Source organism: Schistocerca americana, chromosome 1 (genome assembly GCF_021461395.2).
Source record: "Schistocerca americana isolate TAMUIC-IGC-003095 chromosome 1, iqSchAmer2.1, whole genome shotgun sequence".
NCBI lineage: Eukaryota > Metazoa > Arthropoda > Insecta > Orthoptera > Acrididae > Schistocerca > Schistocerca americana.
In genome coordinates, this window is record NC_060119.1 from 546844448 (window position 1) to 546863837 (window position 19390).

The 19390-nt window shown below is 37.8% G+C and overlaps 2 protein-coding genes across 2 annotated transcripts in view; one reads left to right on the forward strand and one right to left on the reverse strand.

Annotated features, from left to right (window-relative positions):
• Positions 1-10747: 10747 nt before the first annotated feature.
• Positions 10748-17887, reverse strand: LOC124605840 (bolA-like protein DDB_G0274169). Its single transcript, XM_047137774.1, has 4 exons — positions 17728-17887; positions 17379-17614; positions 16267-16335; positions 10748-10965 (listed from the first exon to the last, which is right to left on the reverse strand). Exons 1-4 carry the CDS (start codon positions 17753-17755, stop codon positions 10885-10887), a joined length of 414 nt encoding a protein of 137 aa, XP_046993730.1. The 5' UTR covers positions 17756-17887; the 3' UTR covers positions 10748-10884.
• A 329-nt stretch (positions 17888-18216) lies between these two features.
• The window catches only part of LOC124605830 (metallo-beta-lactamase domain-containing protein 1), a 41831-nt gene continuing 40657 nt past the window's right edge, over positions 18217-19390 (forward strand). Inside the window, exons 1-2 of the mRNA XM_047137763.1 lie at positions 18217-18481; positions 18764-18928. Coding sequence (XP_046993719.1) covers positions 18331-18481; positions 18764-18928 — 316 coding nt within the window. The 5' untranslated portion in view covers positions 18217-18330. The remainder of the gene's footprint in view (positions 18482-18763; positions 18929-19390) is intronic.

Here is a 19390-nt window from a genome sequence, read left to right on the forward strand (position 1 = left end):
TATTACAGGTGCCAAAGTTACAGTTAGTAGGGGAAGCCAAGACATGTCAGATGTACAGAAGGACTAAAAGGAGCCCAGAAATTTGATGAATTGAAAAAATAGAAAAAAGGCCTGCTACAAAGATACGAGAAGTGAAACGTCTGAGGTTTTATCACAATCAGTTGGTAGAATGTGGAAAGTGAATGTGCAGACATATGAATTAGGGGAAAGTGATGAGTGAAATGCAATCATACATTGCGAAGTGGAACAGAGAAGATTGAACAAATTTTTGTGAGGCTTGCTGTCTGATATATCTAGATGGGTGAGAACATGTGCCCCAAAGGATTCATATTCTGTGATCAGATTAGCCATGGAATTTCAAGAAAATTAATGTAGTAAGAGGAGTAAGGGATAAGAGAGAAGTATTTTTCACTGATGTGAGGTGTTACAGATGTGGTAGAACAGATGTGCAGAGGCAATGTTCCCAATCTCATTGTAGTAGGTGTGGTGTGCTTGGATGCCACCAACATGATTGTAGGAATGATAAGGGGAAACAGGGGTCAAATAAGCAGGTATTAAACACAAAAAGGAACCTCAAACCCACCATATGAAGCTATCAATAAATTTTGATCCAATGAATACAGATTCATGGGTTGTAGGGGGGTTGTAGTATAGTGGGAATAGTGAAAGACAGACAGCACAAGTTTTTATTACACACAGGAATGCATGTTACAGTAGCAAGTGTGGACCTTGTGTGTCAGAGGTTATTAAACTCTCCACAGTATAATTTATGTGCAGTTGGAGATAATATGCGGAATTTACAGGTGGGGATGCAGTATTTTAGGCAAAGCATAGAAGTTGTGCTCTGAGTAAGCGATAGTTATTGCATGATCTTAGGACTGGACTTTCTGACAAAACAGCATGCCAAAACTGACCTCAGGTAATATAGAGTTGAACTTAAGGGGACAACATACGAGCTAGGGGAGATGGCCACCTGTAAAGTCTAAACTGCAGTCAGCAGCACAAAGGATTAATTCACATGTGCTGCAAGGTACCAGGAAGTTGCTCTGGGTGAATGCTGAACTGGAATGACCTGTTAATGCATTTTGCTTATACTCTGTCTCTCATGACATTGATGTCAGTGGGACATTGAGCTCTAATCCCCCCATGTCCCTCACCATTATTCCTCCTCTCATCTCTCTCTTCTCATCTCCTCCCCTGCTCTCTCTGCCCATCTCATCCTCTGACCCTCTCTCTGTCCATTCCCTCATCTTCCTTATCTCTGTCATCACCTACTCCCCCTCTGTCTGTCCATCTCCACCTCCCCCCCCCCCCCCCCCCCCCGTCCATCCCCTCCTCTATCCATCTCAACCTTCCCCAAGCTGTGCCCATCCGCACGTGTACCTCCCTGGAAAATGGGTCGATGAAGTAAGCTGTTTCAACTCCTACTACACTCCTGTCATGCAGGGCAACCTAAATGTTTGGAACATGAAAAATGTTTCTTGCACTGCTCTGCATAGCAGGTTGATAAGGCAGGCCAGTCTATCCCAGTACATCATGTCTGTTGTTCAGGGCAGTCATGTCACAAGCTGAGAAACCATTTCTTGCCCCTACTTCCCTTCCTGTGGGACCTGTGAGGTTCTAACCTTGACAGTGCGTTGTGTGAGACAAGCAGTATGTGCACCAAATTCACTGAAAAGAAAATGATGCAACACACTCAAGGACTATGTTCAGTGGCACAGCATATAATATGTGCATATTGAGAAGTTATAGTGTTAGTGTTTCATTTATCTTGATCATTGACTATCAGATGATCCTCAGGAGGGCTGTCTGTGCATCCAGTGTGTGACAGCATTCCCTGCTTTTATCTCTTCATTGATTATACTCTGTGTCGATGTACTGGCTGAAAAAAATAGGAGGTGGAAGTGCAACTACTGACAACTGTAAATGATGTAGCTGACAGATGCAAAGTTACATTTCACAGTCTTTTACTTTCACTGTTCGCAACCCCCCCAATATTACAGTTATATGCCCAGTGCACTATTTTTTAACTTTCAATAAGCCTCATTAATAGGTTGCAGGTGAACATCCACATAGTTTACTGTTGAACATGTACAAGCAGAAAAAAACATAACCACATAGTCAACAGTTCTTTTGGAATAATCAGGTATGTATGGAATAGACACTGTCGTCGTTTTAACACATGGCATAATTGTGTTACACTTATTTCATAGTTAAGTTAATGCATTGTTGTAGTTCTAACCAACAAAGGTTCCTCATCTGAAACTTGGCCACAGACTGACTGTCTCAGGACCAAAAACTGGGCCGTTATATATCCTCACAATAATAGGTACTGGAACTACACATTGTTCGAAGTTAAATTTATAGAAAGTACAATTAAAACTTAGCTCATTAAATTAACTGAATACACTGAAAAATTGGTTCTTTTTAACAGTTTCTTCTACTACAAGAGTTAGACTGAATTATTTGTTTAAATCAAAAAATTAACAAATATCATTACACAAACAATACTTTTCACAAAATTATTAATTACTTTGGAATTAATTAAGGGCTGGCTTTGTTAACATGTTTTTGAATAGAGCCAAATAAATACTTTAAGAATGCTATTAGTTGTTCCTCCAAATGTTTTCCATTAGTACAGAATTTATATTTCTTTCTAAGTCAACAATAGAATTTAAGTTACGAGACAATTATCGATTTCACCCTATAACAAAAGATACTAACTAGGTACAGTTGAAATAAATTAGAAAATCAATTACATACATAAAACTAGGCACAAAATTTGATCTGGTGTTATATTATTTAGAACTGAGGGCCAACCTTTCTCTTTTATGAAAATGCAGATTATACTCGCATCTGTTAATGGTAATTAGTTAGAAGTGAAAAAATGAATTCTAAGGAGGCAGATGGCAAAACAAGGGGGGAAGTAAAAATATCCCAGCTTGCTTCATCACAAGTGTTTTGACTCTGCAGGCAGGAAGTGTGCTAAGCTTAGAGGTGAACAGTGTTTGCAACAACCCTTATAGGGTAACCATGCTCCACCAAGAGTACATGCTCCTGTTGAACGAACAGCTTCAGCCATTTGAATTGGGTCACATTGTGGGCCAGCAGCAAGCAGGCTAGATGTATCAAAGGATAGCCATACATGTTGGGCACAATGTATTGGTGGTGTGTCACTGCTTACAGCAATGGTCTGTGGAACATTACCACACCTGTAGAGCTTGTCCTGGATGTCTGCGTTTTACAGACATACGTCAAGATTGGTGCGTAGTGCTAACAGCAGTGGCTGACCAAACATCATCTGTGGAAGAAATCTGGGGCACATGCTGCACCTGCTGTGTCACCAGGAACCATTGGCAACCATCTACTTGCAGCAGAACTATGCCCATGTGTGCCTCTTCCCACACCAATGCTGACATCACAATACCTCCAAGGAAAGGTACTCTCGTGTTGTGAAAGAGCTGAGTGGAGAATGGAATGACACTCTTTTTGTCTTCAGTGATGAGAGTAAGTACTGTATGTATGCAAGTGGTGGACATACACATATATGGTGTAGACCTGCTGTGCAGCCTATTTCAGAGTGCACTTGCCCGTGACACAGGGGCCCCACCCTAGGCTTCGAAATGTGGAGGCCATCAGTCACATTTGGTGTTTCTATAGGGTGAAGTAACAAGGGCCCACTACAATGCACAGGCTTTTATCTCTGTGCTACTGCCACTTCTTCAACATGAAGGTGATGTGCTTTTTCAGCGTGACAATGCACGTCAACATACAGCTGCCATTACACAAAGTGCTTTCATGGTATACAAGTGCCCTGACCAGCAAGATCACTATATCTCTTGCAACTGAACACATATGGGACATGATGAAGTTGGAACTTACTTGATCTACAGGGCCTGCAAGAATCATTGCCAAATTGAAAAAAAGTGCAAGATTCTCAAGACAGCATTGGACACCTTTATGGTTCTTTGCATGTGAGATTCATGCATGTACTGTGGTCAGAGGGGTACAAACTATGTACCGATGTGACTCACTGGGTGGGCATCCTTTACTGTGATGTGTGTGTCATTTGATCAGAATTTATCATGTACTCCTACAGTTATGAACTACCTGTCACTTGTCAGTAAAATGACATCGCCATTGAAGGTGCTGCATTTTTCCCAGCTGTGTATGTATAGATAGCTAGATAATGCAGATATAGTGTTAGATATACTATATCAAGAGGTATAGTTTCCTGGTCTTTTTTCAGTGTAGACCTTGATTCGTGCCGTGTATCTGAAGGTTCACTTCTTTGATAATTTGTATGGAACATGATGACTGGATGAATGACTGAATTGTCATCTGATTACAGCCATTGTTTCGCAGAACTTCAATAACTTTATATATCGTAACTTTTCCCAATGTTTGTTCATTCCTTTAGTTATTAATTTATTAATCATTTTCTATAGATCCCTTCATGAAGGAGAACCTTTAAAGGTGTGGAACAAACCAAGAATACATTAACAAAAGACAAGCAATTGGTGAAAACTTAATCTGTACAATGTATTAACAAGGAACTATTACATTTTGCATAATACTGTTTTGTGTTTACACCAGCAAAATGTAACCTAGTAAATTGGATTCTATCAAGTCAGCAAAAAGTTTTAATATTCTGGTATAAACACTACCACAAGCAGAACTCGCGTCCCTTGGGAACATAAAATAATTGTAACCTCCTAAGAGATTTTATTTGTGAAACTGTCTCTCAGTGAGATAAATTTAGTGTGCTGCACCAACTCAAGATGCATACCTGATCACTTATTAGTGTGTAGAGTAACAGCTGTTTGCTGGTAAACAAGTTGCAAACTACTCAATTACTAACTGGTAGGCCTGTACGCAGTGTTTCTCACAGTTGTTCAGTGTATTCACACAGCAAATTTCTATGACATCAGTGCATGTGGTGGTGTCAAATAAGTGTAACAGCTTTTGTCATAGTGTTGCATGAAAGATATGTGCAATGCGAAGGAAACACTGTAATGCTCATTTTAGTGTCATCTTTTATGAACACGGAATGAAAGTTTGGAAGATTCCTCTGGGGTTTTGGAGTACCATGAAGCTTGTCTGCTGGATTTGTAATGTGGGTAGCTATCAGTCTTCTCAGACCAAGGCACAGTGTCAGCCTGATGTGTTTTCTACAGAATATTCTAAATACAAGTTTCCAAAAGGACAATGCATCCTACAACTGACGTCTGTCCAGATGCTTTGTAAGCTGAGTGAATGTTTTCTTAACCAGCACAATCACCTTATCTGTCAACAACACAAGCAATCAATGGATGAAACTCATGAAAAAACAAGGATTTAATGTCAATGAGATCGGTTGAGGTACACTCAGCAATCCTTTTATTTCATATATCTCCCAGAATTGGGACCTATTTACCAATGATTTCTTTCTCCAACCACTTAAATATTTTTATTATATTGCAACTAAATTAGCACTTGGTTGCTGTTCTGTATGGCTTGTTTGTGTAGCGTCTGCACATGATTAAATGTCAGTTTGATGAGTAGAATAACGAATTTAGAAAATGCTGTAAACATCTGTTTACTATAGTTTGACTGGTCTTGCAGTAAACGACATTTGAACTGTAACCTTTTTTGAGTGAAAATCATAGCTATGAAATGTATCAGTCAAACACAGATACAGATCCTGATGTGTAAGAATTTTCCATGCATAATTAGCCTCATATAATTTCCAAGCACAAGTTTTGGCCATTATATAATGTTTCAAGTTCAAACAATGGAAACATCGAGATGTGTCTTCTTCATAGTAAGTAACATTGATGCATCAAGCTTATATTGTCTGTTCCCTAGCTTCACTGATAATGCATTTCAGTTTCTCATTATTATTAAATTCTCATCCCACCTGATATATATAGTTTACAAGTTCATTAATACTATGAAGCACTTCTCAAATTTCTCTGTCATAGCTATAGTTTGCATAATACCTGTATAATTACAATGCCCGTGGAATATCTGTTTAGTTTCATAATCAATGTTCCTTCCATTTGATGCACATAATTACTCATTTCCAATGCCCTTGTTCATTATTATTTCTATTTCTGCTCTACCATTGCCTAACCCTGTCTGAAAAATTGTATGATCCCCACTCCAAAAATCTCACTCTCCTGTCCATCATGTCTCTCTTTTTCCTCAAAATCTACCTGCATCCTTTTCATTTCTACCTTTAGGTCTTCTAGTAAAGCAAATTGCTTTAGTATTATAATATTCCATGTACTCAGCCAGCATAGAATTCTTTTGATGTCTAATACCAAAAGGCCTGGTGGTTTAGTGGTAAAGTTCATGCTTGGAAAATGAAAGACCAGTGATGGAATCCTGGTCCGAGTATAGAATATTTCAGCCTGCCTTTAACCAGGAATGTCAGATGATTCAGATTCCACATTGAACTTTATATCCCCTTTCCCTGGTAGGATTTTGAGGTAAGTTAGGGACACAAAAGTCACCAAAGTGATGTCCAGTTGAAGACTTGGATCAGTGAACTGAGCCTCATGGAATAATTGTACGTCTAATAGCTCCATCCAGTAGTACTCCTCATCTGGGGATTCAGATGAGGGAGCATTTTACCTCCAGAACATTTTACCCAGCAGGAGACTGTCAATACATTTTTAGCAGACTGCAAATACTAAGGAAGGTTTCCCATTTCCTTACACACCACAGTACTACAGATAGCATAATAGTTGTTATGCCAGGTGACTTCCATCAACTGTGAGTACTCAAGGAACTACTGTCTTCCTCCAGAATGAAGTTTCTTTCTGTACTGGCCTCAGCACGGAGGATTGCTGCTTCCTCTCTCTCTGAATTATGTTGATAATTTCCTGGCTCCATTAGCTACATAACTGTGAAAAAAAGACAATGAGTGTCCACAAAAATTATCCAACAATCTAAAATTAAACAAGAATCTGAAATTACCTTTTTTGATTAACTGATTAGTGAGTTTGAAAATGTGTCGTGCTCCGAGAAATAAATTCAATGGGCAGTACAAGAATACGTAGAATTTCTCAAATATGACAATGATTGTCTCACTTTTTGAAGATGGATTACTCTGATACCAAAAAGGTACTTCAGTAGTACACAAGAAGTTAATATTTTTATATTGTTAATATGTATTTTCATTTACCAAGCTGATCTTGTATGATTAAATCCACTGTACCCAACAAGCTAGGAAATAAAGTTAGAAAATACTCACAAAATATATTTTACTTGGAATATATCAACTATTTCAGGTTGATTTTGAAAATTAAAATCTTAAATATGGCAAAGAAGTCAGATCAATTAGAAAACTTTGTTGGATACCAACAAAACAATCAGCAAATTGTCACTGACCAACACTCCTCAAATTGAAGATACAAAAAACAAACTTTTAAAAACGCTTATTCAACTTTGGTACCATCTGTAACACCAATTTCACAAACAAAACTTCACATATGATCACATTAATGGATTTATTTCATTGTTTTCATATCTTTTATTTGTTAATGTTAACTTGCATAATAAAAGTTGAACAAAATATTTTGGAAGCTACCTTTTTTGGGGTTCTTGGGTAAAATGTAAGCCTGGGCTAACGTTTTAAGAGTAGATACGCAAAATCTCCCAAAACAATACTCAAGTCAGCCAGCAGAAATAGACCGTTAACAGTCTAGGATGAACCAAGATGGTCCTCATCTCTCCAGTCTGACACACAATCTGTGGCCATGCCAAATAGACTGGAGAATTTGTAACACTGTGACTGCATGTTGCACTATTTGAGACAGTCTACTTTCCTGAAGAGGACATAATTGTGACCTAGAAATTTCACATTTGTTTTTTTCCTTTCTAATCCATAAAATGATATCCTTTCTTTTTTTTCCAGTGAAGTATTTGGGCCAATAAATAAGGTAGTGATATATAACAGTCATGTACATGGTTGTGTTCTTCAGATTCTACTACAATGACTCTGCCTTGTGAAACTCAGTGTAGTTTAAGGAAGCTTTGTCTTCTCTTCATTGCCTCCGCCCCTCCTCCCCCCAAGGCATACACTAAAGCACTGTTGTGACTGAATTATGCAGTAGGCTACTGGATGTCCCTGTGAACTGGGACAAATATCAGGAGTGCCATGTTTACTTTGTGTTGGTTGTTGTAACTGCAGGTCAGTAATGGCTGTACGAGAATGTGACATACAAATATTGGAGACTATTTTAGCAATATTTTGTAAAGCTTCTTAATTTCCATGATAGCAAAACAATGCCAAAAAACAACTGCATCAAGGAAATGGTACAGTGTACAGGACAGCTAGACAACCAAATGAACCTGTCATGCAGTGCTTGCGAAAGACACCATGTTTCCTGCTGCATTCAGCAATGTTAGATCTATAGTTCAGACGATCATTTCCTGAAAAGTATAAGAATTCTGTAATGAATAAAAATACAATAGATTCCAAGAGGGCGCAAGTTCTCCCTCTTCTCCTGCCACCTCACCCCCTTGTTGCAGACATCCATGCATGAGATCCTTACAAGGTACTACCAGACAGACAGGGATGACTTAGGATTTTAAAGGTGTTACACCTTCATCATATCCATTTTATTCTGTCTTGTGACAGGCAGATGCTGGCCTCCCAGAAGCTGAACTGCTTCCTGCTTCATACTGCAAAATGAAATGTCATCTTACTGTACCCGATCTCATTTGCATCAACTTTATTCACTCCAAAATGCTGAAAGCATCCTCTCCTTTCCCATTTGCTTCAGCTGTGGCTGATAATGAGGAACATATGTATCATTATTGATCATACGCACACAACAAAATCAAATCCTGCTCAGTTTGTTTGCTGCTGTCCACGTGACGAGTGGTGTCGAATTCTGTCTTTGTGATCACTTAAAAGTGTATTAAATGTTGTACAGTACAATACAGTAACCAAGATGAGTATTATGAGTAAATACAAATCATTAAGTTTATAAGATAAAATGAGAGTGCTTGATAAAATCCAAGATAGTGCTTCAGAGTTTAGGATTGTTAAGTTCATTGTTACAGTATTAAGAAAAATCATAATAAAGCTTTGGACCTTTTTTGTACAAAAGGCGAATTAGCCAGAAAGCGAGCAAGTGGCTCAAACCTGACCTCTCATAGTTAGTGCTGTGTAAACTTAAGCCATTATCAATAGGTACTGAGAATGAAAATATTGCCATGGCATCGTCATGATGTAGTAGTGCCTCTGCTATGGATCATGGGTCATAGAGCTAGATGACTCCAACAAATAAATGGTAAAATATAAATTTGCAATACAGCGCATGTGCAGTAGTGTATATATCAAGCTTGTTTAACATAATCTTTCAAAGTGTATTGTAACTTTAATTTGTTTGTCCTATTTGTAATTATTATAATATCATTACATTGGTTGCTATTAATTTAAATAAACTATACAGTATTTCTCATAATATTATGGTTCATCTAGTTTTTACTTAACTGCTAATGTATGAAATGTACCAATATATGACTGTTAGAATAAGTATGACATGACACGTTGACCTCAAGTATCAGGCTGCCACATCTAAAGGCTTATAAAATTTTTTGTAACAATCTTATTTCATTTGTCTGGTCTTTTAGAGCTCAATTTATTATACTGATTCATATTCTGACAATTTGTTTTGATCTTAGAAAGCATACAAATATCTATGTGCTGGTTAGACTGTTACTGATCGATAGCTGAACATAAAACATAAACAACTCTCATTTTGAAATTCCTTGATATCTTTTAGAAAAAGTGAAACCAGCTTCTTGTTAGTATTTATGGAATAAACTCATGCAAATGTCAGGAACATTTTCCAACTAATAATCTTCATGATATAAGCGTTGTTACTGAACATATTTTGTGAATTTCAATACCAAAAGTCAAAAGCTGTCTAAAACTTTATGTTGCAATGTGTGATTGGATTTTGGATTTGATCAGTCAGCATACACCAGCTAGTTTTTGATTGTAAGCCATAAATTTTCTGCTTCTAATAATGAATGATGTAAGCAGTGACTGTTCGAAATATATACAAACAGTGGCATATCAATCACTCAGGGTTTCAGTTTTCTGACGGTTTTTTGTGAGCCAGTTTTGTTACAGTTTTATGCAATAAATATGTAATTCTGGAAGAGAGCATCATGTTAACCTGACTTTCTTGAAATTTCTCTCGGCATCTGCAAATCGTTAGCTACATTGCCGAAAATTTAGCAAGTTGCATCTAACTGTTACATCCTGTTATACCTCACATGTTATATACCTTCATTTCATTGCATTTCATTTTATATTTTCATATAAACATTTTGAAAAATATTTGGAGTTTGAATAATTTGGCCTGAAACTCACCTCAATTAGTCCAAATCAGTAATCTTTCACTGTACATGTTTTACTCATTTCCTCTGCTCAGAAATTCCTTTATAGAAGACAAACTGTCACTGATTCACAATACTTAGTTTAATAAAAATATTTGTCACCTGTGCTATATATCTTCTTTACCATTGTTTCCTGACACAGAATTTTGCACCTCTTAATATAATTTCTTCCAAATATAAACATAAATTTCTGCTTTAACACATGATCTTAAACTGAAGTTAAGTTCATTTTCTTACTTAAAATAATTGATTAAATTTTCTGCATAACTTATTTCCCATTTCACCAGGTAGCAGATGATGTAATCACGAACTTGAAGGGGAGATAAAAAGAAGCAAAACAATGTTTCTTGACATGAAAGAATCTTTATTTTAATGAAACCTACAGTTTATAACAATACATACTCAAGACAGTTGATTTACATGATACAGAGGCATACTTCTTTTATTTTCAAATATGCTTTCAGATGTGTTATGAAACATTTATTTTCCAAAACCACCTTTACATGCTGGACTAGACGTCACTTCCTTGCTTGACTCTTCCCACTGCTTCGGAGTTTTTGCCTTAAATGACACAAATTAAAGAGACTTCTTTGAAACTGTCACATATAGGTAAACAAGCATTACAGATTGCACATTCACCTCTTTTTATCAGTTTTACAAGGAGCTACCATCAGCAAGCAGATTAGCAAATAATAAATGAAGTTACAGTAGTCTCTCTTTCATAAAGATCACGGCTATGCACACTTAACAGTATAGAAATTGGCTGACAGAAATCACTTCTAGAAATCGTGTCACGTACAGCACTGACATGAATTAATTGTTTTTTCAGTTTATGTTGGTGACACTCAGAGCAGAAGTATAATTACATGAAAATGGTCCTTTAAGTATTCTAAACATGTTCTAAGATGATACAAAAACTTTGTGGAAATGCAATACAGCTTCATTAGTTGCAGATGTTTAACCCCCCTCCCCCCCCCTTTTTTTTAAGAGTAATGTTCATAATGGTTGTGTGATTAATTCTAAATCTCAGTAGCCCTGAAATGGAAAACACTAAAGAAAATAAGAATCCAAATGCCAATAAAGACAAAAACAAGTTAGGAATATACGAATGATATAAAGTGCACTGATAACTTGATTGCTGTATGTTAATGATTCACTAGCTGCTTTATGCCATTGTGTTTTGGAAAGGCATCTGAGATTATGCAAAAGAACTTGCTCTTCTTCTATCAGGAGTGTACTGAAAGTTTCTAGAGGAATGATGGGTACCAAGTGGTCAGAAAAAGGTGCAGGTCATTACCTTTTTCAAGAAAGATTGTTGCACAGATGCACATAATTATAGGCCTATGTCACTGACATCAATCTGTTATAACATTATGGAACATGTTTTATTCTCAAGTGTTATGGTATTTTTTGAGAATGAAACACCCCACTATAATAATCAACATGGATTTGATAAACCAAGATCTTGTAAAACTCAGGTTTCTCTTTTCAGCCAAAAAATTCAGAGCGTCAAACACAAAGTTGTCCAAGTAGATGCTGTTTTTCTTAATGTCTGGATGGTAGCAGATAAATTTGCACTGTTCTTTAGTGCACAAAAGAAAAGCTTACTGAGTATTGGGACAGATTTGTGACTGGCTCCAGGACTTGTCAGCATGTAGCGCTTTTCTCACATGACATACTGAAAGCTTTGGATCAAGGTAGTCAGATAGATGCAGCATTTCTTGATTTCCAAAAAGCATTTGACTTAGTCCCACATCTTCATTTATTGTCAAACGTATGATCATATGGCGTATCAAGTGAAATTTGTGACTGGACTGAAGGAACTGACCTGGAAGATTCTTGCAGACAGACATAAGCCATCCTGGTCAAGTCTATTAACAAAGTTCCAAGAACTGGCTTTAAATGATGACTCTAGGAATATACTAATTCCCCTATGTACTGGTCACATAGGGATTGTGAGGATAAGATTAAAATAATTACTATGTGCACAGAGGCATTCAGTGAGATGTACACTCTGCCAAGCAACTAATGGTAACTTGCAGAGTGTACAATGATGAGACAAAACATTATGATGACCTTTTTCACAGCTTGTTTGTCCATCTTTGGAACAAGATACACCACAGATTCTGTGTATCAGGGGTCCGACAGTTTCTTGGTAAGTTTGTGGAGGTATGTGGCATTAGATGTCTATGCACAGGTCATGTAATTTGTGTAAATAGCAGGCCACCGATTTATATACAATGTGATGGTGCCTGATAGTGACCCAGATGGGCTGCATAGGATTTACATCAGGTGATTTGGCTGCTGAGACATCAACATGAGTACATTATAATGCTCCTCAAACCACTGCAGCATGGTTCTGGCTCTGAGACATGGACAATCATGCTGCTGAAAGATGACATCGCCGTCGGGGAATACATCTAGCATGAAGGGATGCAGGTGGTTTGCAGCTGTCGGTGTGTCTTTGATTACTGCCACAGGTCCTATGCAAGTGCAGGAGAATGTCTCCCATGGCACAGTACTGCTCCCACCAGCCTGCGGCTATGGCGCACTGCATGATTTGAGCCACCGTTCGCATTGATGACAGCATTTGTGGAGACAACCAGCAACCTAATGTAGCAAAAATGTGATTCACCTGAAGAGCCGACATGTTTCCATTAATTGATAGCTGAATCCTTGATGGTACTGCATCCACTGCAATTGCAACTGGAGAGTCATTGTTGGGTCAACACGTGAACACACAGGAGTGGTCTGCTGTGGAGCTCCATGTTCAACAATGCACAATGAACGGTGTGCTCCGAAACACTTAGGTGTGCACCAGCATTGTGCTCTTTCGGCAGATATGCCATAGGTCACCATCTAAGCACTTCACAGAGCAAATAAGCCTTCAAAACCCCATATTCTGTGAAAAGTCATGGACGTCCTTCCATTTAGTGTTTACTGGTAGTTTCCCTGCCCTTCTATTTCTTTTCATAGATGCTCACAACAGCAGCATGTGAACATTTGACCAGCTTCGCCATTTTCGAGATACTCCTTTACAGGCTCTGTGTAGCAATAATCTGTCCTTTGTCAAAGTCACTTACGTCTATGGATTTCCCCAGTTGAAGTCCATATCTGTGCTATGGTGATCCCTTAGCAGATCCATGCTCCACTAACATACTTTTGTTAGCATGTCACGTGTCGGCAATGCCACCAGGCAGCATCCAATGTCGTGTGAGCATTGGTCATAATGTTTTGCCTTATTAGTATAGATGTAGAGCTCAAAGTGTGGTTCTTAAAGGTTTGAAAATGGCAGATGTAAAGGTAAGTTAGGGAGTACCCCAAGGAAATGGTGTAGTGGATAACGTTGGAAGTACTATGATCCTGTTCACAGACAATGTTGTTTTCTACAGGAAAGTTGCAATTCCAGAATATGGTAGCAAATTACAGCAAAAGCTGTGTTACAGGGCCAGGTAGATGACCTTTAACATTAACAAATGTAGCACAATGGGCATAAATAGTTGAAGGATAATTTACTGTTTGTTTAGCAACTGTAAAGTACCTAGTAGTAATTGTCATGAGTGACCTAAATTGAACTTAAAACTAATGGTAGGAAATGCAGATATCAGGCTGACAGTCATTGAATGAATCATAAGGAAGTCTAATAAATAATTCATGAACAAAAGAAGTAACTTACAAAACATTTTTAAGGTAGAGTCCTGAGTATTGCTCAGCAGTCTGGGACCAACACAAAGGGGAGGGGGAAAAGGTAAAAAAAAGGGGGGGGGGGGGTGGGAAGAGAGGAAAAGAGAGTTAAAAAGATAAAAAATAGGTAGGTAGGTAGAGAGAGAGAGAGAGAGAGAGAGAGAGAGAGAGAGAGAGAGAGTTAAAATTCTGAGAGCATACGTTGTTTCAACAAGAGTAGGCCAATTTATTATTTTTCCACACACATCTCCCACAGTAACAATGATGAGAAAATCAGAGAAATTACAGTTCATGTGGTGGTTTACTCATACTTATTCTTCCCATTTACAAATCGAACATGGAAAAATGGGGGAGGGGGGTATATATTGTTGCCAGATGAACCCTCCAACACACATAAACTATGTGATCAAAAGTAGCCAGACACCCCCCACAAACTCACGTACTTCGAGCGTGGTCAGGTGATTGGGTGTCACCTGTGTCGTACGTATGTACACAAGATTTCCACACTCCTAAAGATCCCTTGGTCCACTGTTTCCAGTGTGATAGTGAAGCGAAAATGTGAAGGGACGTGTACAGCACAAAAGCTTTCAGGCCGACCTCGTCTGTTGACTGACAGAGACCGCTGACAGTTGAAGAAGGTCGTAATATGTAATAGGCAGACAGCTATCCAGACCATCATACAGGAATTCCAAACTGCATCAGGATCCAGTGCAAGTACTATGAAAGTTTGGGGGAAGATGAGGTGAGAAAACTTCGATTTAATGGACGAGCAGCTGTTCATACACCACACATCACACTGGTAAATGCCAATGACACCTCACTTGGTGTAAGGAGTGTAAACATTGGACAATTGAACTTTGAAAAAATATTGTGTGGAGTACACAATGTGGCAATCCAATTACAGGGTGTGCCCAATGAACATCATTTGCAGGCATGTGTAGTGCCAACAGTAACTTTCGGAGGCGCTAGAGTTATGGTATGGTTGTGTTTTCAATGGAGGGAGCTTGCACTCATTGTTATTTTGCATGGCACTATCACAGCACAAGACTACATTGATGTTTTAGGTGCCTTCTTGCTTCCCCATGTTGAAGAGCGATTCGGGGATGGTGACTGCATCTTTCAACACAACTGAGCACTTGTTCATAATGCACAGCCTGTGGCAGAATGGTTACTTGATAACAACATCCCTGTATTGAACTGGCCTGCACAGAGTTCTGACCTGAATCCTATACAACACTTTTGGGATGTTTTGGAACGCTGACTTCATACCAGGCTTCACCTACCGACATCATGCAGCACTCCGTGAAGAATGGGCTGCCATTCCCCAAGAAATCTTCAAGCAACTGATTGAGCATATGCCTGCAAGAGTGGAAGCTGTAATCAAGGCTACGGGTGGGCAACAGCATACTGAATTCTAGCATTACTGATGGAGTGCACCACAAAGTTCTAAGTCATTTTCAGCCAGGAGTTTGGATACTTTTGATCACATAATGCAGCACAATGATGGTGGCTTGGAGAGTATAGATGTGGATGTAGAAGTACAATGTATGAAGTCAAAGAAAGGTGATCTACTTTTATACCATCAAAATACAGCAATTTGCACAACTCACAGAATTAGTAAGTTTTTTAGTCAGGTGAGGTGTTGTTGCAGGGTCATACACATTTTCCAACTGTGACTCTTTATATACTGAAGTCAAGCAGAATTATTCATATGATGTGGATGTAACACCCTACATAAGTGTGCTGAATAGCATTCTTCAAGAGGAGTGTACACAAACAATTGTTCTGAAAAATATTTTCACTTTTTCCTCTGGTTTGGTCAGTCACTCTTCATGAGAGCACACATCTCTTGCACTTTCTTTGGACATATACAGAAAATAATGAATTCAGAACAACTATTGCATGAGTATAATTTTAGGTGGTGTAGCTTACTTTAGGATATTACCTGGTGCTGAAATACGTATTTGGTTGTACTAAAACATGAGCATATGCTCATGGATGCTCCCTCTCTCAAAAGTTCCTAACATATGATGTAGCACAATGTGTCTTAAATGCATTTGCTCTCCCCATTTCTCTACATTCTGGTTGCACAACTTATATGATAGATATAAAGAGAATATTGTACAGCGTACATTATGCCCTGTAGTCAGTACTTGTTCTTATTTTAAGTACACTTACCACAATTGACAAGGCATGAACACCATTTTTCAGTTCATCCTTCAGTATTTCATTTACTATCCGATGCCTCTGAAATAAAATGAAAAATATTAAATACTCACTGCACATAGTGACTAAATTACATGGCAAATTGCTGAAATTATATGTTACTGAAATGTTAACGGACTTGATTAAACACACTATAGATGGTATTAAGGTGTTCGATAGGTGGACAATGCATATAACTGAGAAAATTGCAACTTTTTGTTTAGTGGTGTCTTTCCTTTCATTTTACTAGGTTACATTTAGCTTGTGTAAGCACAAATAGTATTTACCAATGTAGTAATAGTTTATTTTTGTGTACTGGTGTGTCTACATTGGCTCTTCCCACATCCCACAAGGTTCTCAGTCCTTATGGTGTCTACGGTACCCAATGGATTATGAAAATTCAACAGATACTGACACAAATAAAAATCTTACAGAATTAAGAATATATGACAGAAAAATTATAAAACTAAAGCCTTTATCATAAGCTAATGCACAATGACAAAATTTTCAGCATGTAATAATACTAGTTTTCTTTACTAAACAATACCCATATATGTTACTTTTGTAATGTCTGCCTTTGTTAAATTCAGTAACCACAGTTATGCTTTCTACTGCCTTAGTAAGAGCAAATAATGTTTTTGAATTTTAGATGAATAAGTAAAAGTTTAAAAATGTTTGAGCATTTGGAACATTCCCTCCGTTGTTCCAGGCCAACACTAATAACTAATGACTTGGCATCAGTGGTGATTTCATTATGCCTAGTTTCTGGTCATTGATTCTTTTAAGTATATTCAAATCTGCAGAAACGCTTATTGGCCCTACTGAAAAAGAGGATCATGTCAGATACTACCAAATATGGTATGGGCAATCGTGGAAGGCATGAATAATTTAGAATAACAGCGTTTGGCCATTTACACATTAAACGTAGTTCTCAGATCAACTGTACAAAATCATTATTCAGGGGGTGTCAAACACAACGCAACTAAATGTAAAGAATGCACTTGTTTCATGCAGTCACTTGACAGTTCATTCTAACCAAAGATCTGAAAAAAGTACGAAAAACTTTATATTACATATCAACCCACATTTATAAGAGGCAACGTTTCAAATTTTTCTGAAACGACGACGACTTTGAAATGAGTTTCCGAACCACGGGGCACATTATGCATGTATGATTCATTAATAATCTGAATATGGTGTGGCTGCAAATTCTCTGACAGTTTTTGGCGTATTGATGTTTCAATCGGTTTCGCAGCTGGTTCTGAATTAATAGACATTTTATTTAACCCACATCGACCACAGAGTCGTACGTTTTGTACACCTGTAAAGAAAAAGGTTCATCATAAGGAATATGGTTGGAAGGAATTGTAAACAAATTGAAAATTTTGTTCGATGTGGCTAATGAGTTTAATTGACATAAGGAAATATTCTCACTTGTAACCAATTTGACTGATCGAATCATTTGCAGAGTCGTCGACTATTGAAGGAGTCAATCAGCTGTCTAGCATAAACAAACCACAACTGCTTACTACAGCACTGGCAACCCAAACTCGACAAGCTGCGCGCATCTTCCATTTAACGATTTGAATTGTGACGACTTACTAAAAGTGTATTTACTTCTTTTTGGAGAGCAGAAACTTGCGTCATTAAAAAATAAATAAAAAGTACTCATTGGGCTAATGTGTGTGTTTCGGACTATAAGAGGACAGCTGACTTTAGAGTCTGTGATATGAGAGTGGACAACAATACTTGACGAATTTTTGTATTCGCGATGTCACTTTGTAAGCCCAGTGTCTGTAACTAGATGTTATTTATTTTTGCATGTATTTTAAGTACGTTTTACAAACGGATTTCATTTGATGGTTGTATTATTGTAACTCTGTCCATAGCACTTCACTTGACTACCTACAGCTAGCTACATCTTTGGTCAGCAAATTTGAGGAATCTTTGACAATGTTTTGATCAGCTGTGCGTGATTTTCAAATTTGATTGTCGTCGCGCAAGAAATTTTGTGGATGATCTGAAACTACTTGAATCATGGCGTATGAAGTACATGTACTTTACGATGGATTCTCGAAGATGACGGAGAATGGAATGGAAGCTAACTGTAGTTGCACGTTAATTAAAGGACCGAAAAAAATAATAGTCGATACTATGACAGCATGGGACAAGGAACTTATAATCGAAGGTTCTCTAATTTTTTGTTTTGTAACGAGTGACGCTTCTTGCTTTCTTTTTTTAAAAACCTTTTTCATTTTGACGTAAATACAAATATCTAAGACCAAGCATTTGAAAATATTTATTTTCTTAAAACACTTTTCGAGCCCCTTCAGCGTCCTATTCAGATGGGACATGCAATTATCAGTATGTGCATTCAGTTAATACATATCCATATAGCGTACAATATTCATAATAGATAAGCTTAATGTTGAGCTTTGCCGCAGTTTAATTGAAATCACTCCTTCTGCAGGACTAGCACGCCATGGAGTCACCTGCGAAGAAATTGACTATGTGGTTTGTACTCACGGTCATTCAGATCATATAGGGAACAACAACCTTTTTATGAATGCAAAACATATTGTGGGGTTTTCTGTATCCTTCAAGAATACGTATTTTATTCATCCATTCGAAACAGGTAAGTAACTCCATTATCTTTTGGAGTTTGTCAAAAGTAGGATTATAATACATAAACAAAAATTGGCACTTTACAAAGATACAGCGAATAGTAAGTGATATCAGCGGAATGCATTTTCATTGTACAGTGGAATGTGCACTGATAATTGGCCAGTAAGTTTCAGTGAGTGATACTCTTTACAATGTATGGTTATCAGCCATCTGCTTAACTTTTTGCAGAATGGTGTAAACAATTGTTGTTGTAACAGTAAACATAGCCAGTGAGTTTTCTGTGTTGGATGTCATGCTTAGTCACTAGTCAAACATGTCCCAAGCATCCAGCACTGCTCGATATATCGCGATAATTCATGTAGATCCCAGTAAAATGGCAGTTGGCAGATGGCTATATTATCAATGCTAGCAGCCTTAAAATGTCCAATAAGATCTTTTAGTACTGCTCCCAATGTACCGAGAACCACTGGGA

Excerpts from the sequence above, each read along its gene's own strand:
- LOC124605840 (XM_047137774.1), bottom strand. The coding sequence starts at position 17,755 with ATGATTCGATCAGTCAAATTGGTTACAA. Across the intron at positions 17,615-17,727 it reads ATCAGTCAAATTGGTTACAA|GTGTACAAAACGTACGACTC; the intron begins GTGAGAATATTT and ends TTTTCTTTACAG. Across the intron at positions 10,966-16,266 it reads TTCATGCCTTGTCAATTGTG|GCAAAAACTCCGAAGCAGTG; the intron begins GTAAGTGTACTT and ends GTGTCATTTAAG.